This window comes from Neomonachus schauinslandi, chromosome 11 (assembly GCF_002201575.2).
Source record: "Neomonachus schauinslandi chromosome 11, ASM220157v2, whole genome shotgun sequence".
Lineage (NCBI taxonomy): Eukaryota > Metazoa > Chordata > Mammalia > Carnivora > Phocidae > Neomonachus > Neomonachus schauinslandi.
Window position 1 is genome coordinate 37,535,879 of NC_058413.1, and position 24,354 is coordinate 37,560,232.

At 33.5% G+C, this 24,354-nt stretch overlaps 1 protein-coding gene across 1 annotated transcript in view; it reads right to left on the reverse strand.

The window, feature by feature from the left end:
* The window catches only part of PRMT3 (protein arginine methyltransferase 3), a 131,066-nt gene that overhangs the window by 63,016 nt on the left and 43,696 nt on the right, over window positions 1-24,354 (reverse strand). The window contains exon 11 of the mRNA XM_021685855.2: window positions 2,013-2,091. Within this exon, the coding sequence (XP_021541530.1) occupies window positions 2,013-2,091 (79 nt within the window). The remainder of the gene's footprint in view (window positions 1-2,012; window positions 2,092-24,354) is intronic.

Consider the following 24,354-nt stretch of genomic DNA (forward strand, 5'->3'; position numbering starts at 1 on the left):
CCTCAGTGCTAATATTAGGTACATAAAAATACGAAAAGAACTAGACTTAGGAGCCTCCACTACATCCCTGATGATGGGAAATACTCTGCTACTGTTTAATCAACTATAACTTCATTATTTTCATGCTGTAAGTTCTTAATGAATTTCATCAGGAGTTCAATTTAAATGTATTAAGTTGCTGTCAGTCCTTCAGTAAGATCGATGAATACCATTCAGGGAGGTATGGAAACAGTTTCCTGAATCTTCCCTAGAACTTCAAGGCAAGAATCAGATTCAATAAAGTGCACTTTAGTAGGGAACAAAAAGGGATGTTGAAAAGAACACGAATATTGGAACTGGCAGATCTCAGTCTTTAAAAAAAAATAGTCAAGGCTTGACCACTTAATATGTGTCCTCTAGGACACCTTTGTTTCTAAAATTCAAAGGGCTGTTGTGAGGATTAGACATGTAATAATATAAATAAAAGTATAGTTTCTGGCAGCTAGTAGACAATCAACAAATGGTAGGTAATAATTAGTTTCAGTCATTAAGTATAACAGTCATTTTAAAAAAGCCACTGCAACTATAGAAAGATATAGCCAATTTTTGCAGGGTAAAGTATATCTAAAAATTCTAGCCAGGTTCATGTCAGAGATCAGTAATACATCTTGAAATGCTTGCAGAAAATATAGTGATAAAATAAATGAAAGTATTTTGAAAAAGATAGGCAAACCATTTAAAAGCTATTATTAAAGAATTCTATTGTACTGGAGAATTTTCTGTGCTTTATGTTTTGGCCTCACTGATTTTTACTGTACCATAATTGCCAAAGTGATTTCACAGAATATGAATGGGCAGGAGGCATAACTACGATCAAGTGCTTTATGTTACTAGTTCAAAATGTCCAATTTTCATCTATTTTTTTAAAATAATAATTTTCCAGATTTTAGATTTTATTTATCTATTTGAGACAGACAGAGAGAGAGCATGAGAGGAGGGGAGGGGAGGGAAGGGAAGGGAAGCGGCAGAGCGAGAGGGAGAAGCAAACTCCCCACTGAGCAGAGCTTGATTCCAGGACCCTGAGACCATGACCTGAACTGAAGGCAGACGCTTAACCAACTGAGCCACCCAGGCGCCCCTTTACATAACAATTTTAACAACTATACTCTGACCACAGAAACCATTTGTTGATCTTGAAGCTTTGAGAAAGTGAAGGTTCAGGGAGAGGTGAATGAAGGGAGACAGATGCTATTCAATTCAGTTTTAATGATTTGATTAAATAAACTTACATGATGCTCTATCTATGTTCCAGGAGCAGTAGAGCTTGTTCAAGAGTAAAAGATGGACAAAACATAATCCCTGCCTTGAAAAGGACTGTTTGTATATAACTGTTCATAGCAGAAGGCTTATAAAAACACATTCTCAAAACATACTCTCATTTAGAGTATACAGAATTAATATGAGAAAGCTTTCCAAATTTATTGCGATCTAATAAAAATACTGATAAAAAAATCCAGTATGTCTAGTATAAAAATACTGATTGGGTATGCTGCACTTCATAAACTTAGTAGAAACCAATCACTTTTTACATGTTCTCATTAAATCACAGAGATGACAGGTTTATATATTTAGTGAAGTCATGGAAAATTGTTCAGTAAAGTAGGTAATATCCAACCTAGTATGAAATACTCTATTGGAAAAAAAAAAAAAAGACTAAATGTCATAAGCATTAAAAATCAAAAGGAGTTTGTTAGATTTTGATTTCAACAGCAAAGAGCTTCCAGAGCTAGTCCTACCACTAGTATTTTTATAAAAAGCATTCTTGAGATACCATTAACTTGAAGTCCTGCATATCTTCTATAATGTTCTACTATCAACAGTATAGTAAACAACTATCTTCAAGCTTCATCTAATGGAAACATCTTTCATTTCTATTGGGAATTTTCTCTGTCACATAGTTTATTTGAAATCCAAAGGTTCACTTGGTTCTGCCAAACTAAAATTACATTATTAAAACTAGAATTTTTACTCACCCGATCCTCCTTTTGCCAAGTATTTGTTCTTCGCATAAAGGACAGAATCTAACATAGACTCAAAAAGAAGAAAATAGCCCTGCATAAAAAACATAAAAAAAAAAAAAGATTTAGAAATGTGTAATCAATATCTTCATAAGTATATCAGTTTAAATATCTGGGCTACTCTTTTTACAAAAAATATGTTTTTGTCTCTGCCGCATAATTTTCTGCAAAGTTTGAAGTTACTTTTTGCATTAAATTCTCCAAGTACATTTAAAAAATCAGGCCAGGGTATAAAGTGGACCCAGAAAGTTTATTACGGTTGAATGTACTGAACCTTCTTAATCTGTGCTTCCACTTTCTAGACCATTGTTTCTTCCTCATTAAAAGGAAAATCTGAGATAGGAATTGTTAATGTACCCTCTAACTCCCTGGAATATTGCAATATTAATCCAGACAGTGGTTCTCAGCCACATTTTTGTCCCCTGGAGGACATCTGGCAATGTCTAGTGCCATTTTTGATGGTCACAACTCAGAGGGAAGGAAGGGTGTTACTGGTATCTAGTAACGTAAAGCCAAGAAATGCTGATAAACATGCTACAATGCACAGGAAGCCCCACAATAAAGAACGGTCCAGTCCCAAAAGTTGATAGGGCTAAGGTTAAAAAAGCCTAGTCTGGAATAGCGTTTCCCAAAGGGCTTCCTGCCCAGTGACTTTCTCTTTTGTTTAAAAAAAAAAAAAAAAAAAAAAGGAAGGAAGGAAACCTTTAAAAAACACCAGATGCTTTATCCTCATCTTGAGATTCGTAATGCACATTAGCACACTGATAGTTCTGGGTAGTGTTACGGTAAAGAGGTCTACTGAATATATCTTAACCATATCTTAACGTAACATGGTTACGTTTGTAGGTTTGCCTACAAACCTTTTTCTTTTCCTATTTTACACCTATCAATATCTTGCACAACTAGTGTTCTACGTTCATGAAATACAGCCCTGGAGTACTCCAGATTTTAGAGACCAGTAATGAATCCTCTACCAAGAAAGGATAATCGTAGCACAGGTGAAAAGAAAATTTACCACTACTGGTATAATGAGTAAGGGATCAATGACAGCTTGAGTCAGTCTTCCTCCTTTTAGAGCCTACCCCCCCAACTACCCAGAGCAGTAGGAAGAGTCAAGTGCTTAGCACATAAAACACTTTCTTACTGCTTAGAATAAACCAACATGAATTCTGCCCTAATGACAGCATTCTAAGTTCTCACTTACTCATTTGTTTTGTGCACAAATAACTGTTTGACAGGATAGATGCAATACTCTTTAACCACATGAACAAAGACTTTTTAAAGGGGTCTCTAGAAGAGGAAAAACCTGCAACTTGGGATGGATAATCTTCACAAGAGGTTATTATTATCATTTTTAAAGATTTTATTTATTTGAGAGAGAGAGAATGAGAGAGAGAGAGAGAGAGAGCAGAGAGGGGGGAGGGCCTGAGGGAGAAGCAGACTCCCTGCTGAGCAAGGAGCCCGATGCGGGACTCTATCCTGGGACTCCAGGATCATGACCTGAGCCTAAGGCAGTCGTTTAACCAACTGAGCCACCCAGGTGCCCCAAATCTTCACAAGAGATTAACAGCACATTTAAATTTATAGAAAATGTAGCTCACAAGCCTGAATCACTTAAAAAAAACCTAATTAAACTGCCACTAGCAACTCTACATTGATGTTTACCCAATCCCAGCAACATACCAATTCACTGAAAAGAAAATACTTGCCTACAAAAGAAAGACTTAGCAACAAAGCCTTTTATTAATTTGTTTACATTAGGAAAATTAAGGATTTGGTGGAAACTGTTCTTCTGGTTAGAGTATCTCTGTAATATGTCTAACTCTTACAAGTTTGTTCACTGTTAATATCATCTGCATATTCAAAGAACAAGGAACTTTTGGAAGTCAACTAAGAAATCTTTATCAATCTGACATAATTCATGCAGATCTATGCACACAATTGCTTATAAATAAGCATTCATCTGTTAATTAAAGTGAATTTTAATTGATTCCAAGGAATTATTAAAAGAGAAGTCTTCTATTTACCTTCTATTACTTCTTTTTTCAACAAGCCAAGACTCTGTATATGTATGCACAGACAAAGGAAAAAGATCAGCTGGTAAAACATGTTAATAGGTTGGGGAAAAAACAGTCCTTATTTGCAAGATTACTGCATGTTAAAACATTAATTAAAATAAATTAATTCACATTTTGATACAAACTTAAGTATTCATTATAGTCTAGTCTTTTTTGGAAGGGGGCAAAAAAAATTAGTTTGTCATTGATTTGGCACTGTGTCAAACTGTTTTTACTATTAACTTTCAAAGTAGTTGGCAAAAAGCTAAGTATTTTGCTTCCTATGTCCAAACTGTCTTACTTCCATGTACCACAAATAAACCAAAGTCTTTTCCATCAGTAACTGAAAGTAGCGCCTTCTAACAACATGCTTATTTACTGCATTTATGATAAAGTTATTATTAGCTATCTACCAGAGATTAAATTGTGGCGTATTTTAAACTGGTGCTAAAGTCAATACCAATAATATAGTGGTGAAAAGGGTGCACTCCTGGATTTAAATCCCAGCGGAGTCCCTTTCTCTCTTTTTTTTAAAAGATTTTATTTTATTCGACAGAGAGAGAGAGAGAGACCATAAGCATGAGTGGGAAGGGGGAGGAGGAGGGCGGGGCAGAAGGAGAGGGAGCAGCAGACTCCCTGCTGAGCAGGGAGCCTGCTTTGGGGTGGGAGGCTCGATCCCAAGACCCTGGGATCACGACCTGAGCCGTAGGCAGACACTTAACTTACTGAGCCACCCAGGCACCCCAAGGAGTCCCTTTCTCTATATGACCTTGGACAAATTAACATCATTGTGCCTCAGTTTCTTCATCTGTAAAGTGACAATTATGGTATTCTACTTTAAGGCTGTTCTGAAGATTAAATATGTTAATACACAGAAAAGGTTAGAAAAATAAATCTTATTAATTTAGCTTAAAAAATTAAGAGCTATTTAAAAATATATTTAAAAATATGCTTGTGAAGACTAATCAAAATTTTAAAATTATATTTAATAAATTAGAGAGTAAAGTTTTACGAGCCTGTCCAGAATCATCTCGTTTATTTAGTCAATGGTCCTATATTACAATCCATGACTCAGAACTGGAATTCCTGTTTTTTCTTTTTCCAGGGGTCTAAGAGAATACATTTTCTTGTGTCACTTTTTTCAGACCAACCAAGACTATGTATATGTGTGCACATACAAAAAAATATAAAACACTCAAAATTTCTTTACATTAAGAAATAGAATTTTAAAACCCAATAAAAGTAATTTGGTCACATTGGCCAAATTGGTGCCAATTCCAACTTTAAGATTCTTCTCACAAAGATAATCACAGGGATTTTTTTTCCCCCAAGACAAAAAAAAAAAATCAGTTTTATTTAATACTTCAAATTTTGGTATTTGCACTTAAGACGCTCCCATATGTCTGCTTCTATTTAAAATAGTAAACATCAATAAGCATTTTTCCACATACCCTATGATGATTACATTAGCTAAGCTTACAATTCTGATCAAACTGTATTAGAGATAGTTTCTAAGGTTTTAACTATTCAAATGACCTAATTTTCATATTATAGACATCAACACTAGAGAAGTTAAATGACTTAAGTCATATGACTGGATGAATAATACTGGACAATTTTTTGCTCCCCTTACAAAACAATGGTTTTATGATTCATTTCCTACTGTTGCTAAACTCAACAGTAAAATCAAGTGCAAACAAACAAAAGAAAGAAGATAATCATCCTTGGCAGCAAAAATACCCTTTCATAAATGGCATGTTTTTCCTTCCCATTTTTTCAATCAGTCATCATTATTGATCAGAGAATTTCTGAAAGCAAATAATCAAATGCTTTTGTTGATATAGGTAAAGGATTTAGCACAGTTCTTGGCATAGGGTTAACACATAAAACCTATGAAAGACTGTATCATGTGATTCTTTAACTTGATAGAAGTCACTATGTGGGGTCAGCTACCATGTGGTAGAATTGGGCTAACATGGATAGAAGCAGAAGGCTAACGTAAGTCTTTCTTCTTTCATCTTTCCCCATTTTTATCCCCCTTTTCTCTCTTCATTGGTGTACAATTAACAATGGTATTCTGTATCTATAATTTTTGACTTCAGTATCAAAGTACTGCTTATGTAAGTATATGATGAGGCTTCTATTCTGTCAAAGTAGTTTGTAAACCTTAACTTAAAGACTAGCTGATCTAGTAAATCAACAGAAAAGCATTCCTTCAAACCAAGAATAGATTCACATTTCTTCATATTTAGTCTTCAGTGAAGACTGACAATTTTATTGGTCATTCATTTCACTCAGCAGTCAGATTTCTGCTCAACTATTACCTCCTCAAAAAGGATTTTCCTGATGTCTCCACATAAAATATCATCTTTTTCCTCTATCAACCTCCATCTCTTTACCCTACTTTGTATTTCATTGTGACCCTCATGAATTAAAATGTGGTTTATTTTTGTGTTTAACTCTTGACTAAAATGTAAGCTCCAAGAGGAACAAGGATTTTATCTATATTGTTCGAAGCTATATTCCTGAGGGCTACAAATGTGGCTGGTAGACAGCGGGAATTCAGTAAGAAATTTTTAAATGAATAAAAGAATAAGAGTTATTAATATCATACATCATTATATTTGTTAAAAATGAAACAGTACCTGCTTTTTCTTACTTTTCTGGTACTTAATAAAACTGGTTATTTTAAGAACATTTTTTTTTTTTTTTTAAAGTAGGCTCCATGCCTAGCGTGGAGCCCAATGTGGTGCCTGAACTCACAACCTTGAGAACAAGACCTGGGCTGAGATCAAGAGTTGGATGCTTAAACTGACAGCCACCCAGGCACCCCTAAAACTGGTTATTTTTAAATGCTGTTTTGCTTTCTAAAATTAAAATTCTCAAATAGTAGTGATAATTGCTGACTTTTATTGTATTAAGTATCTTTATAAGAATTATTTAATTCTTCCCAAAGCACATCTTACTGTTACTTCCATTTAACTGATAAGGAAATTAAGGCTTACAAATGTTAAATAGCTTAAAACCATATGACTTAAAAAACAGCTCATAGTCACAGAAATAGTTGAATGACCCAGAATTTGAACCTTGGTCTAACTACAGAGTCACGTTCTGAATAACTATCTTATGTTGCTTCTTAAATTGATTTACCTAATTTAAAATAAGATTTAGTATTTGTATTATATACTACCTTTGTAATTAAGGACTCAAGTGTTCTGAAAATTTTCCCATAAAGCATATTAAACAAGGTTAGAATTTATAATAGGTATATGATTCATAATATTTCAGAGTGATAGCTTAGTTGGCAACTGGCTCTTAGCCACCATCCATTATGAAAATTATCAGTTTAGAAAATCCATGCAAATATTAGAATATATGTAGAACCAATATATGATATCTATGAGATAAATTAATATATTTAGCTTTAAATATTAGCAAATGAAAAGATTCATATATGTATTGCTAACTATTGTCCTTTCTCTCAACTTTCCACTTTGTTAAACTTCATTTTACTATAGGCTCCCAACGTGACAGAATAGCCTTTAATTTCCTGGGAACTGTCCTTGGTTCTGAACCAAGGCATTTATTACTGATATCAAAAGGAGCTGCTCCAAATGTCCGGCTCATCTGCAGTGTAATTCAGAATGTAATTTCACAGGCTGCTGCCTCACCTGTAGGGGTGCCATCTGGAAGAGAATTATACCCAATATTTTCTCCCATGATGCTCATGGGGCACGCTTCTTTCCAAAGTGATTTACTTTTTAAAATTAAAATTTGCATTTACACTTCAAAAATTAATTATTACAAAAGGTACACATTGGATTAAATCTGGGACTAAGATATTAACATTATTCATTGAAATGGGGACCTTATTTTTAAAATGTCTGTTCATATCTTCTGAGAATAAACTAATGATAAAAGAAACTTGTGATACCTTCACTATAAGGTTTTCTTTTTTTTAGTGCAAATAACGGAGTTACTGATACACTCTTAGGCATAATTAATTATTATAAAAAGAGAGGCAGGGGAGAGTTACAGATAAAATGAAGAGTTAATCTGTAGAAAGTCTAGTGACAAATACTCAATAATTTAATTTATCTAAAGATAAAAAAATTACTTCTAAATAAAGATTACTTCTAACAAAGAAACAAGGCTACAAAATCTAAACCCAATTTTTAGTATATTTCTGAAGCATGATAAATATTTTATGACACTTTTTTCCAATAGTACTCTCAATTCTATAAAATTTGCTGTAGATAGAACTGTTACCCAATGTGATTGGGACTACTAGTTGGTTGTTAACTGAAAACAATACATTTTAAGGAAAAAATACAAATAAATATAGATATGTTTACTAATACTCTTTGAGGGGGAATCTATTAATTAGGATCTTCACAATCTTCCTTGCATAAACCACACTCATAATGGATTATAATTTCCAGTTTGGATTATTTTAAAATAGAAAAAAGAATCTAAGGGTATGGAGAATCTCTGAGTTCTGTAATTCCCACCTTCCCACTTCTATTCTGTCACGATCGTTTTACTCATTACTTTACTCAACAGGAATATTTTTTACAATCCTGTTCAATAGTTTATGTTAATATTAACTGATATTATGTAAAGAAGCAGGGAAACAAGCACAATAAGCTCTTGGTAAACCTATAATACAATTAATAGGAGCAAAACAGGAGCAGCACACTGAAGGTAATTTATCAGCTTTAAGTGTTCAGTTAGCCATGGAATCTAGCACGTTATACAGAGAGAATGCAGAACATCATTAATTTATTGAATTAAATGCAGACTGGTTAAGGACATGTCTATTGTATATCCGTGTGACAAAGTATATTCTTAATGATGACACCTTTTAAGGAAAATCTTCTTTGATGTCCCATACTAGGTCAGGTGGCCTTTATAATATGATCTCATTTAGAAATTGAGTTATTATCAATGCACAGGAACAAGAACTTTAAAGCAGGGTTTCTCAACGTTGGCACTACTGACATTTTGGGCCAGATAATATTGTATTGTAGAGGCAATGCTGTCCATTGTATGATGTGTACTAGTACTCCTGGCTTCTACCTAACAAAGGCCACCAGCACTCTCCTCCTGTCTTTCTCCCCCCCCAACCCCCAAAACTGCTGTAAAAACCTAAGATGTTTCCAGACATTTCCCAATACCCAAATATCCCCAGGTGGGCAAAACTGTATACCCTTCACCACTGAGAACCACTGCTCTAGAGATATCCAAAAAGTAATTAGATAAGCACTTTCTCCTAATCTGTAATGCTCTCAGCTAAAAATGTACCAAACTTAAGTTTTTACAGGATATAATGTAACCTCTGTTTATTTCACCATTACATTTATAATAGCCTTACACACTGAATACCTGAATTGTAAAGTTTTTTCAAAGATTCCCCAGTCTATCCCTTGACTCTTTCAACTTAAAATGTGCTAATGCTAATGAATTTATCACAAATGTGATAATGAAGATACTGAGATACTGAGGTATTTTCCTTACTGACAGCTCTACAATGACTGAGACAGATATTACACTTACACACTTGGCAAATGCAAGGTGGCTGATGTTATCAAGCAACAAGAATATCTGTATGTTTTGCATTCACTTACTGTAGAATAGGTAAGAAAAATAACGTTTTGAACATGTATATGTACACACACACACAGACGACGTTTCAATGTTTTATGTATTTGGCTAAGATAAACTTCTTAAAGCAGAATTTCTGGATTAAAGGACATGTACATTTAAGATTTTGATCTGTATCATCAAAATGCCTCCAGAAAGACTGACAATTTTTATTCCCACATCTGTCTAAGTGAATTAAAGACTTATATATAGCTTAAAAAGATATAAAGTTTGTGGAGAATATTTTCATGTTCTGGGGTGGGGTGGGAGTATTAACTATAAAGAAAAAGACCAATAAGTTTTACTAGATTAAAATTCAGAACCTCTGTTCATCAAAAAACATAAAAAGAATTAAAAAGAGTTTGAAAAGATATCAAACACATACATATCTTTACTTCCCACAAAGAACACTAATCATTAAGGAAAAAAAAGGCAATCCAAAGGAAAATGGACAAAGAATTATACACAATTACTTCACAAAACAAGAAATCCAAAGAGCCAATAATCACATACAGAGATGGTGAACTTCATTAGTAATTCAACACAAATAGAAACTACTATTGACTAGCAGAGTGGCAATAATTACAAAGTCATACAATGTCCAGTGTTGACAAGTCTATGGAACAATAAAAAATTTTTTTACAACTTTTAGAAAAGTTTGGCATCATCTAGTAATGCAGAAGAGCAGCACACCTGTTATCTGGCAATTCTACTTCTAAATATACATGTAGAAAAGCACACTTGAGTGTAACGGCATACATGTACCTATATACGACAGCACTATTATTTGTCATGGTGAAAGAACTGGAAATGATCCAGTGTCCACCAACCGCAGAATGAGAAACATACTGTTATACAGTCACACAATAGAATATACAAAAATGAAAATGAACAAATTATCCATACTGGCAATATTGATGAATGTTATAAACATGACTTAGTGAAGAAAGCAAAAAGCTATTTTTTAATACAGAAACATACTTATATTTTGATTCCACTTACATAAATCTCAAAAATTGGAAAATATAAACTACACTGACTTGGAATGTAAATCTAAGTGGCAAAAACATAAAGGAAGCAAGTAAATGATTACCACAGGGTCAGGAGAGTGGTAACCTCTCTGGGATGAGAAAGAAGTTGTAACAGATATAATTAAAAGACAAAAAGTTATCTTAAAATATTTGGAAAGATATTGTAAGAGACATCTGAAGATGAAATTAGTATACAAAGATATTTGAAGAAAGTTGAAAAGATACTTGACAGCTGCTTTCTATATTTTGATCTAATGATTATACAAGTGTTCATTATGTAACTATTTCTTACACTGTGTCTGTAAGTTTATGCTATCTTCTGTGCATGTTGTATTTCACAACTTATTAAAAGGAAGATTTTATGACTAGTTATATAATATGCAATAGTCTGGGAGAAGGCAAAAGGAACACACACTCAAATCTGTTTATAAATGTTAAAATGTGTCTAGAATAGTACACAATTAATTAGAAAAGTGCTAAAGTAAACTAAAGGACCAAATTTAATAGGGACAAAGGACAATACTTCATAATGGTAAAGAAAAAAAAAAAAAGAAGCCAAACTTTATCAATAATACATAACAATTCTAATGTGTATGAACCTAAAAACTACATAAAACTATCTGAAGCAAAAACTGACAGATGAAAAGAGAAACAACTCCTGAACTATCGGTAGAAACTGCATTCTTCTTTTAGTAGTTAATAGAACAGATAGACTTAAAATAATAAGCACTTAAAAGATGTGAATCATACTATCAACCAACTGACCCAATTGACAATTATATAACAGTCCATTCAACAACAGCAGAATACACATTCATTTAAATGAATGTGGAACATTCAACAAAACAGACCATATTCTGGGCCATAAAGCAAGTCTGAACAAATTTAATGTAATGATAACACAGACAGTATGTCCTCTGATATCAACCAAATTAAATCATAAATCAGTAACAGAAAGATAAAAGTTCCAAACATTTAGGAATTAAACAACATACTTCTAAATAATTCATTCATCAAAGCAGAGATCACAGGATAATATTTTAAATTGAACAAAAAATTTGTGGGATACAGCTACCATAGTCATTATGGGAAATTTATAGATTTAAAAGAGATGAAAAAAGCAAGGTGTAGAACAATATGCAGAATATGCTTACTCTACACTAAATATAAGGGTGGGGCTTGTCATCTATTTTGTTCACTGCTTTATCCTGCCTAGAACAGGGTCAGGTACATAGCAGCCTCACAATGTTTGTTAAAGAAATGAATCAATGTGCCAAGAGGTAGAGATATATGTATAACTTATAATGTTTCAGGAAGGATACACAAGAATTTGGTAACAGATTTTGCTGGGGAATCAGTGTGGGTCTTGAGTGGTAGTGTAAAGACAAGATGAAATTTGTAACTTCTGTGTAATTATATAGTAAAAAAGCAATAATAAAATTTTACATGTATATAACAAATATTTGTTAGAGCAGCTCCTATTTCATTATTACTTCACTTGATCGTTACCTCCCATGCAAGAAGAATGAAAATAATAGTAGTAGCTACCATTTATTAAGCAATTACTATGTGCTTGCTACTCTCCTGCAAGACTATTTCCTTCCTCTCCTCATACCTCACAACATATAGTTCTCACTTCTTAGTGCCATGGACTTCTGGAGAACATAACAGCACAGGAGATAATTCCTTCTGCATACTCTTCTAAAGTTCAAAAAACTTCTATCATATTAAAAGGCTTTTCCCCACTAGATGGCACTCTCACTTAATGAACAAAAGACTGACAGTCAAATTGGTTCTTTCTTCAAACTGCAGCAAATGGTCCAAAAAGCAAGCCTATCAAAGGCAAAACTGGAGGTGCCTAGGTGGCTCAGTCAGCTGACCGTCTGACTCTTGGTTTCAGCTCAGGTCATGATCTCAGGGTTGTGAGACTGAGCTCCACAGCAGGCTCCACGCTCAGTGGGGGTCTGCCTGAAATTCTTTCCCTCACCCTCTTCTGCCCCTCTCCCTGCTCACATGCTCCCCCCTCAAATAAATAAATAAATCTTAAAAAAAGAAAAAGGAAAAACCAAATCATCTCAAGATCTTTCCAAATGCACATATGGGTCTTACTCCAGAGTTACAGAATCGGCTTCCAAGGATAAGGGTATGAAATGCAATATTAATTTTTACTTTTTAAAAAAGGTTTTATTTATCCAATGTGGGGCTCAAACTCACAGCCCTGAGATCAAGAGTTGCATGCTCTATCAGAGCCAGCCAAGTGCCCCAATAAATATTAATTTCTAAAAATGTTCCCAATCCCCATACCAGTTGAAAAAAAAATCTTAATTATAACTGGATATTCTACTTTAAAAATTACAACTAAAGTATTAGATAGTACTTCTGTTGAAGAGAATTATATTAGAGTACATACATATACACATATATGACAATGTATAAAGTATGCTAACTTTTATATAACAGAAGAGTGAAAATATAAATACATACATATCTAATATTTTTTCTAAAAAGTCAAAAGCTTATAAAAAGGTTATTCACTAAGGGACAAAAGAAATAGGATCACATCATTTCTTCATAATTAAAACACAAAATTAAACTAAATAAAGGAAAAAGCAATGTCCCAAATTGAAGAACAAGAAAATAAATAAATCTGATTGTATGTCTCGCTGGTGACATTCTAACCTGTGAAATTAATTACTTCAAATGACTTTCAAACACAGTAGTTAGACTGTATATTTCCCATGAGCTATATTCTAGAACAAAAGAAATTACAAAGAAATCTTCAACTGCATGTAGAAGCCTTACTGTTAGTAATAAAGGTGGTATAAAATTTGTAAAACTACAATGGGCAATTACATGATAAAGTCAATAAGTAATTAGCATTATCTTAGAAATCAAGATTTTCTGTAAAGAAATACAAGTATAAAATTAAAAACTTAAAAAATTCCATAATCTTAATTTGGAAAAATCAGTATAAACTCATAATTTTTCATAACAAAAAAATAGCTACATCTGTCCACTAAAATAAACATATATAAGCAATGACATTGCATGACAATTCATTACTCTGAAAATGGCAAATAAATAGAAAATACTGAAATTTTATCCTATTTTTCCTATTCAAATTACAGTTCATAACCAAATATTTGAGGAGAGAAAGTACTTTGGGAATCATTTCAGCTAACAAATAGAGAATAATTGGTACAGGTAGAATATCGTAACTTGGCAACTTTTAATGCAATAATGAATCCAAGAAATCATTTTCAATAGCTTCTAAAACCATTAGGTAGGTTTATAATGAATAGATTAGGCTGACAGCTCCAAAAAGCCACTGATCAACCTTAACATAATAGAAGGAGACAACCAGACATTGAGTCCCCTGATTCAAGGCAACAGAAACTAACCATCACTGCCCCCCCCCCATGAAGTATTCTGGCGGGGGGGGGGGGAACAACAACTTTAATTTGTTAAACCTCTATTTCTGGACCCCATATTTCTGGTTTACAAGAAATACAAGGGATAGAAAAACGTATTAAGTGACACCATGAGGATGCAATCATCAAAATCTAGAAAGTAGAAAATTCTACAGGACAACTGACTGAGTTTCTTCAAAGAATGGCAAGAAAAAAAGGGAGGAGGTGAATGTATAGACGATAGATTTTAGACTTGATATCAAAAGCATGATCCATAAAAATAAAAATTGATAAATTGGACTTTATCAAAATTAAAAACTTTTGCTCTGTGAAAGGCTTGTTAAGGGGACTGGCTATAAATTGGAAAAAATATTTGCAAACCACATATCCAATAAAGAACTAGTAAAAAAGAACTATCAAACTCAGCAGTAAATAAACAATCCAAATAGAAAAAAAGCAAAAGACACAAACAAACATTTTACTGAAAAAGATACAGAAGGCAGATATGCACATGAAAAGATGTTTAACATCATTAACCATTAGGGAAATGCAAATTAAAATTATAATGAGATATCACTACACACCTATCAGAATGGCTTCAATAAAAAACAGTGACAATATACAATGTTGGCAAGAATGTAGATAGATACTGCCACTGGAACAGTCACACATTGCTGTAAGAATATAAAATGGTACAGCCCCTCTGCAAAAACAGTTTGGCAGTTTCTTATGGAACTAAACATGCAATTACCATATGACTAGCTATTGTACTCTTGGGCATATATCTGAGAGAAATGAAAACTTATGTTCACACGAAATCATATATGCACAAATGTTCATACAGCTTTATTTGTAATAGCCCCAAACTGGATATTCTTCAAAAGTTAAATGGTCAAAACAACTTTGGTATATTCATACCATTGGAAAAGTACTTAGAAATAAGGGCGAGACTATGGATATGTACAATAATTTGGATGACTCTCCAGGGAATTAAGCTAAGTGAAAAATGCCAACCCGAAAAGGTCACATACTGTACAATTCCATTTCATTCTTGAAATGACAAAATTATACAAATTGAGAACAGATTAGTGACTGCTGGAAGTCAAGGCTGGCGAATGGAAGAGGGAGGTGGTTTAGCCACAGAAGGATAGCAGGAGGGCTTCTTGTCGTGATGAAACTGTTCTGTATCCAAGGGTATCAATATCAGTATCAACATCCTAGTTGTGCTGCTGCACCATAGATTTTAAGATGTTACAGAAACCGGGTAAAGAGAATAAGGCATCTCTCTGGATTATCTAATCTAATAATCTGGATTATTAATCTACAATTATCTCAAAATAAAAAGCTTAATTAAAAAGATTTATGAGATAAATTAATCAAATGCAACATGTAGACATAACTCAGATCCTGATTCAAACAAATCAATTGTAAAAAAATATATAAAATTCATGAAGCAATCAGGGAAATGTGAACACAGACTGAATATTAGGAATTTTTTTTGAATATGGAATTGTGCCTATATCGGTAATTTTGTTAGGCTCAATGACATAATAAATATACATTTAAAAAAGTCATTATCAGTTAAAAAAAGATAGCAGAAACATATAATAGTGCAAAGATAAATAAAACAAAAATGGCAAAATATCGACAATTGTTGAAGCTGGGTGATAGGTGCATAAGGTTCATTGAAACATTTGTTCTAAATTTTTTACATTAGAAATTTTCCCTAATAAAGTGTTTTTAAAAATTAAAAAGAATAAATAACAGTGGTCTGCATCTGTAAATATCCCAGGTACAGAGCAAAAACAAATGCCAAATTATCTGGGGTAAAACCCAAGCACCAAAGAGTTTTCCACAGATAAAGGTCCTTAGAAAATATATGGCAGAATAATCAAATAGTACTAAACACTCAAATAAATAAGCACCAAGCACCAGGAATGAAGGCTAGTAGAAACAATAGTCAGCAAAAGCAGATCTGCAAAACTGCTGAATATTGTTTACGATTTATGAGATTAAAAGAGGCTTGAAGATAAGAGTAACAAGCAAGCAAAATTTTAACAGAACCAAAGAGAATTCCTAGAAGTAAAAAAAAAAAAAAATTTTTTTTAAATGAGATAAAACTCAATAGATGAGTTTAACAGATAATTAGAAAGAGCTTCAGAGAAAATTAGTAAGTTGGCAGACTGAACTGAAGAAATTATCCAGAATACAGCCAAAAAAGTCAAAACAAGAGAAAATATGAAGGAGTATAAGAGGCATAAAAGATAGATAAGTCTAATAAATATGTAATGGCAATTCAAGAAAGATTTATTAAACAAGATACAAAAACTCAAACAATAAAAGAATTCTGGTAAACTTAATTCATTAAGTATGTCTTATTCATCAAATCACACCAAAAAATAATGCAATGATAAGCCATGTGCTGCTAACAAACATAACTGATAGGGAATCCATCAGTTGTATCCATCAACAAGCTAGTTATCCTACATTAACAAACAGTATCCAAATCATCACTGAAAACAGAAAAGATTTATTTCTTACATTACAGGCTGACAAGAGTCATTGCTTATTATAATTACTCAGAAGTCAGGCTGACAGAGGGTTCATATTAATACAAGCTTCCAGAGTAACTGATGTGTAAAAAGGGGATATGGAAAACTGTGTACCAGATGTTAAACATTCTGTCTGGATATGACTTTCACTGGCCAAAGTAAGTCATAGGGCCACATCTGACTTCGAAGGGGACAGAGAGTTAAATTCTAATATGTGCCCAGAAACCAGGAGATGCAGAAAATATGAGAAGAGCCTTAACAACAGATTGGCAACTAGAATAAATAAGGAGCTCTCAGAAAAATAATAAAAAAATAAAGATCTCCAACAGAAATATAGCCAAAAGAAATTAACTGAAATTTCACAGAATGCCAAAATGAACCATAAGCACACTGAATGTGACAACCACTAGTCTTTAAACATTATTAAGTATTTGAATTATGTACTGCCTTTCAAATTCTTATACAATTGCATTCCAGAATTTCCTTCTCTGGTTATGTAATGAAATGGAAAAAACTAGGAATTAAAAACAGTCACAAAACTTATTATTTTTTATCTCAGGAACATGCTTGTAATGGGTTTTATCTGTTGGCTGTATAAAAGAATGAGATTTCTTTCTGTCTTTGCAATCTCTTAGTGATTGCCTGTTATGCACATCACATTCTGGCTTACTGCTTATCTAATAAAAAAAACTGTGTGTGTGTTTTCTCTTCTAAAAAACAGTAGTCACAATAGAACCGAACAAGGAAAGAGGAAATGACGTCAAAACTGATATCCCTAAGAAAAAAAAGTAAAATGTGTGCTCTTCAAGGTTTACTGGTTCTGCAATAAGGGTTCCTCAGAGCACATCATCAGCTTATGTGGAGAACAAGAGTGCCAGGGATTTTGCTTTATTAATGGTAGATTATCTCTCAAATATGATAATACTTGAGTGTTTCTTATTTTAATAACAGCATAAAAGATAATAATTCAGGAAAAAAGTAATACTTAGAACTATTTTTAAAAAACACTTGAATGTCGGGACGCCTCTGTGGCTCGGTTGGTTAAGCGTCTCCCTTTGGCTCAGGTCATACTCCCAGGGTCTGGGATCGAGTCCTGCATCAGGCTCCTTGCTCAGCAGGGAGCCTGCTTCTCCCTGTGCCTGCTGTACCCCCTGCTTGTGCACACACTCTCTCTCTCTCTGACAAACAAATAAATAAAATCTTTTAAAAAATCACTTGAATGTGGGATTCAGCTAAATCAGTACTTAGAAATATTAGCTTCTAATGCCAAATATTAGAAAAAGAAAAGCTGGAAATCAATGATCTAATAAGCTTTCTTTTCAAGAAGCTAGAAAAGAGCAGCAAATTAAACTCTAAAGAGAGTAGAGGGAAATAGAGACTGAAGCGGAAATCAATACGATAGAAAACAAATGTTGACAGATCAACACAAAGCACAATTCGGGTTCTTTGAAAAGAGCAGTAAATGACAAACCTTTAGCAAAACTGTTCAAGACAAATTACATGTCATTTCCTAATAACAGAAACTAGATTAAGCCTTGGGTTTGTTTCTGGTCACTTGCTTTTATTGGACAGAAGCACAAATTAATAAAAGTAAGACTGAAAACTGAATTCCTGAGATCAGGCAGCCTCAAATTCATTCAACTTCATGTTACTTTATATTGGGTATTCCCAAATAAATATTCTAGTATTAAAAATGGATAAAGGGAAGAGAATGGAAAATAGAGCAGACCAAATCGATGTTATCACCACTACTGAAGAATTTACTCAAAATACATAATCTACCAAAAACAGGTCAGAAAAAAAACATTCATTCCTAAGAACAGATCAAAATTTACTGTAACTAACTCCTGCCCTAATTCTCACTTCACCTAACTGAACAATGACTTCATAGTTCTGCTATCTATCTAAATTTTGCCTATTTGGAGACTCTATTAAAGAAAATATAACATGTGAAAGATCTGTAACCCAAGAGAAGAAAACCTCAGAGGACAATTATCTTCATCAAGTCCTTTTAAATCAGTTTCAAAAAGCAGTGTAAGTCATGGCTTCTTAAACTTGTCCCTTGAAGTATCTCTAAATGGCAAAAGAGAATGGATTGAAACTCCCAAGGAACTAGGAAGGACTTAGTAAAATCAGCCCTGGGAGGGCTCAAAAAGCTATGAAGGCTAATGTTTTATCTTAAAAATTTGTGAGAATTTTGCATTCCACAGAAATACAAATAATGCTTTTTCCCTCCCAAATCTTCACACCATACCTAATCTGTTATTTCTCAAACACATGATTGGCAGGTTCTCTAAATCCAGGTTGAGGTGTATATGAGCAAGTTTTCTTTATTACAAACTGGTGGCATCTATATGATTACTCAACTCTTGTGAATCAAATATCTATTCATGGATAACTTTTAAGTAGAAACTTCACACTAACTGTGCCAACTCAGTTACATAGGATAATCTAACTGTGTTTATATTAAATGTCCAACTGTCTGAAAATGGAAACTGAAAATTTTAGGAGCTTTCTTTCATTCACAGGTAGAAGTAAATAGCATTACTTCTTCTGCTTTAACAAAGGGCTCATAAACCAAGGGGGGAAGCACTAGGAATGTTCTTCACCCAAGTGTTAATAGTCTTTACTTCATGTATATTACCATTTTCAAATTTTACTCACTGAATAACCTAGTCAGGCAGCTCATTCATTAGTTAGCAAGTGCTTAATAGACTCTACAATTTTCAAAACCAAAGAGCTAACTACTGAGATTTTATTATGTGCAGAAAATACTTCAAGAAATTTATATCTATTAACTTATTTAATCTTCACAAAAACCCTATGAAGTAGGTATTACTATTATCTTCATTTTATAAAGAAAGAAACTGAGGCACAGACAAGTTCAGTAACATGCCCAAGGCAACAAACCTAAGCAGCAAAACAGGGCGAAGGGTAAGGTAGTCTGACTCCAGAGCACCATTCTCAACCCTGTCATATGTTACCTTCCTGACTTCATGTGCTGTATAGCAAATTATAAATAAGATTGTATCTATGGCCAGTGAATTTCTAAGTTGTAAAGTTCTCTTATGGTGTACATTCCCTCATCATGCTAAGCCCTGTGATAGAATCTGGTCATACCAAGTAAATCCTAGCTCCCAGTCTCAGGAGAATGGAAAAAGGTACATGAACAATTAATTACAATACACTATAATTTGTGTTGTTAAAAACAGACCAGGAAAGGTCACCTATGCTCATGGCAGTTGGCTGAAATGACATGGCTTCACTGTCAGACTAAAAACGATAAAAACATTTCAACATCCACCAGTTTAAAATGTGACCTAGGGGGGCGCCTGGGTGGCTCAGTCGTTAAGCGTCTGCCTTCGGCTCAGGTCATGATCCCGGGGTCCTGGGATGGAGCCCCGCATCGGGCTCTCCGCTCCGCGGGAAGCCTGCTTCTCCCTCTCCCACTCCCCCTGCTTGTGTTCCCCTCTCTCTGTGTCTCTCTCTGTCAGATAAATAAATCTTTAAAAAAAAAAAAAATGTGACCTATGACAGGCTTCATGGTCAGTTTGTGGACTGTTGATGAGCCAAATCACAAGCCATGTTGTTTTTTAAATGATATCTTGAAATGCTACTCATTAATAAAGAGTATTAAATATGAACAAAAGATACCACTGTGGGTGTGGGTATGTGCATTCATGTGTATTACACAGATACACTTGTGCTGGTGAAGATGAGGTAGGAAAGTTAATTCTTAAATTTCAAGGACACATCCAAGAATATTTTAAGGAGAAATTTTAGGTAGCTTCTGTGAGAAGCAAGCCAAGATAGAAAAATTGCTAAAAGGGACTTCAGACAATTTTAATGTAGGTCAGGAATGATCATGACAATGAAATATAAAGTTCACCTAATGTATAATTCTGCTGATAATCCTGATGATGGAAAAAAACAAAGGTGCAAACAAAAATCATCACTGGCAATCGTATCATATGATGCCAGGATCTTATCTATGTATTTATAAGGAGGTCACACTGAAAATATAGATGGAAAACACTAACACCAAATGAGTCAATCTGGCTTAACTGGTTTGTAGCACAGAATTAGGGACACTTACTTTGGACAGTTTTATTAGACAATCAGAAATAAGATGTCATAAAGAATGGCTCTATTGGTAGAGTAAAATATGGAAAATGAAAGGAGATACTCTTAGGCATAAATACTAACATCTTATAGAGATTAAACTGATTTAACTCATTTATTCATTCAGTTATTTATTTAATATTGGCTAATTTCAGTTATTTATTTAATACCAGTTATTTATATAACTGATAATAATTTTACCAAATGGAAATTCCATTCAATAAAAAATGAAAATATAAAATTAAAAGAAAGCCTAAGTCTGAAAATTCATAACTCTAAGAGGCAAGTGATGGCTTATTAAATAATATGCTAACAGCAATGATTTGGCTTTTAAAATTACATTCTTTTTTTTTTTTTTTAGATTTTATTTATTCATTTGACAGAGAGAGACACAGCGAGAGGGAACACAAGCAGGGGCAGTGGGAGAGGGAGAAGCAGGCTTAACTAAGAACATCTTCCAAAATAAAGCAAAGTTCATGAATAGTTGTAGACAAAAAAATAAATCTAGATTAACATGGAACAGTTAGTGGACTACAGGAGAAGAAAACAAAATGTACATCTCTGTAACATACAATACCTACATTGCTACACTGCATTACAAGTCCATTAAACATCTGAGTCCAATTTTTATGCCGAGTATATTCTTTTTTTGACCTTTCTTGTTGAAAATACTTTTAGAAAAAGAGAAAAAAATGTATGTTACGGCTTAAAATTGTGTTTTTCTAGATTTTTGTACCATTACCACCATATGTTAAAAAAAAAAAGGCAAAGAGAGGATTCTGTGCAATATATCTTAGTTTTAAAATGCTGGTTCATGAAAATGTCGGTTTAAAATAGATTTAAAATATTCAGTCATCTACCACTGGCCCATCATTTCAGCCAAAGCAGGAATATCTGGAAAATGTTGGATATATTTTAGAAAGCATACCTGTTCCTCCTGTTAATTAGGTATTTGGAATTTTCCAACTACTCAGCTCAGAAATCCTAGAAGTACCCAATTTAGAAGAGGATTTACAGGATTTAGAAAGTACTATAAATATTGCCAATCCACAAAGTTGACTCAAAACATTCCAGCATAAGCCTACTTAAAAAGCTTAATGCAAATTTTATTAGAGAAATAAGGCTATCCAAAGTTGACTGCCTTAGAATAACGGCCATAAATTATAGTGTCTAATGCTCCACCTAACACATTTAACATGATCTGCTAGACTTCAATTCCACTGATGTCTATAAGGAAAGGGAGACAGTAAGATAATGCAAACTCTTAAGTTACACCCTGTGAAGAGGAATAAGGAAATACTTCCTGAATACACTGATTTACTTCTCTTAGTGAAGGGCTTCTGAAAGCACCTTGGTTCCAAACAACTGGCTTTCATTCCAGGTTCCGGTGACTCAGAATTATTTGTATTATAATGCCTTCCTAATAAAGGCAGAGATCACACCTGACCAGTCCTCCAAAATGAAAGGTACCCTTTATAACAATTACAGTCTAGGAGAACAGAAACCATAGGTCATGAAAACAGAGAAAAATGAATACAGGAAGTTGGTTACAGAGAGGGTAAAAGATAAGGTAAGTGATCAAGAAGGGACTGAGACAACTGGACATCAGCAGACACCAGGAAGGAACTACCATTCCTAGGCTAGAGAGACAAAAGGAAGAAGCAGTGCCACAAGAGTCCAGGGCAGAGTCACACAGTGGACACTGGAATTATGACAGACTTGTCCAGTGGGAACTGGAGTCACAAAAGAAATGGCTTCTGCCAGCAATACAACTAGAGGCAAACAGAAGCAAAGAAATGCCCTGACTCTTCCCTTTCTTTAAATCTCCTATTAGTGTTTCCCGTTGGGTTTCCCAAACCCCACGGAAGATGGTTGTCCTTGGAGCCTAGAAAAAGCAGCCTGCAGAGTTAGCCCTCCTTCAGTACAGAAGCAGGCAGGAGAAGAGTGTAAAATAAAATGCACCTGAGGACAAATAAGCCCAAGAACAGCACAGCTTTTCAATAAAGTTCATATTGTAAATGTGACGATCTCATAAATTCACTCAATTCAGCTAATTTTTTGTTATTATACCAACTGGCTCTAAGATTTTAATTGAATATTAGTACTTATAGATCATCTTTCAGATTTTGAAATGAAAATTCCTAGAATATCAATATCTAGAAATATAATTCTGCTAGGCAGGTCAAGAACTATCCAACTATTTATAACCAGATATGGAAAAATGTTCAACTGAAATGACAGAAAGTTTAGTAAAGTCTGTCTCAGTTTGCTTATATCCTAATTTGGAGTAATTTAATAGATGCATTTTCCAAGAAAAGTAAAATGGTGCTGGAGAAATGAGCATGTCAGCCAACATTTAGTATACACTATTTTAACTTATTGATGAGTAAATGCCTCAAATGTACTTCTTCAAAGCACCTTTTTGTCATCCTTAAAAAGATGCTGGATTTTTAATTATATGTAACTAAATCCGTATCTTTTCACCCAATTCATAAAAGAAATCAGAGTGCTAATACAAATTCTCTGGTATAAGAAAAATAATGACACTGTGATTAAAAATTATTAGAAGCTAACCCTACCATAAAAAAATCAACATATTCTTTCATGTACAAAAGAGTAACTGCTAACAACAGTGACTGTCACTGGCTCTAGATTGAAATTTACTTATACATTAAATCTGAACATTTCAAAAGCTCCCTAAAATCCCTGCTATTTTGCTAGAATTATTGCTATGATTATTCAAAATTTATAGATAATTATAAAGCATAATGCATTTTTCCCAAAATTTTTTGATAAATTCATTTACTGAAAATATATGTATCAAATACAGGTTTTTTAAAAAAGGCTTTAAAACTCTCCAAATACTTAAGAAATCTTTATCTGGAAACACTAACTTGTCTTCATCAAATTGGCATATCAACAAGTCAAATCAGTTGTCAAATACCATTAGTTTTACTTCATATACATTTAAAAATAAACATTCTGTGCCCTGACTTACGATTTCAAAAGCAAATTCTAAAGCTATAAACGTATCTTAATTTTATTATTTTAATCATGCTAATAAATTCTCTTTTATGTGATAAAGAACACTGACTACATGGCCTGACGTAAGACAGATAGGACATTCAGTATTAGAGCAATAGTGGCAACATCATGTTAATTTTGATGAAACAGTCCTAGTAAGTCTTTACTAGTCCTCACAGGCTTTTCAGCAAACATATTTAGGTCTCCACAAATTTAGAAAATAGGAAAACAGTAATTCTTTATTATGATTTTAAAAGTAAAAAAGGTACTTTATTCTCTTTTTAAAAAGATTAAAAATGGCCAGTAAATAAGTGCCATATCAGAATAAACTACCATAAAAAGATTGTAGCTGTTTTTAAAATAATACCATTATTCTGCCATTTATCAAACATAATTAAATGCAGAAAACTACTACCTTATTCACTGCTCTTTTTTTAAAACCAACACAAGTAGTTTTT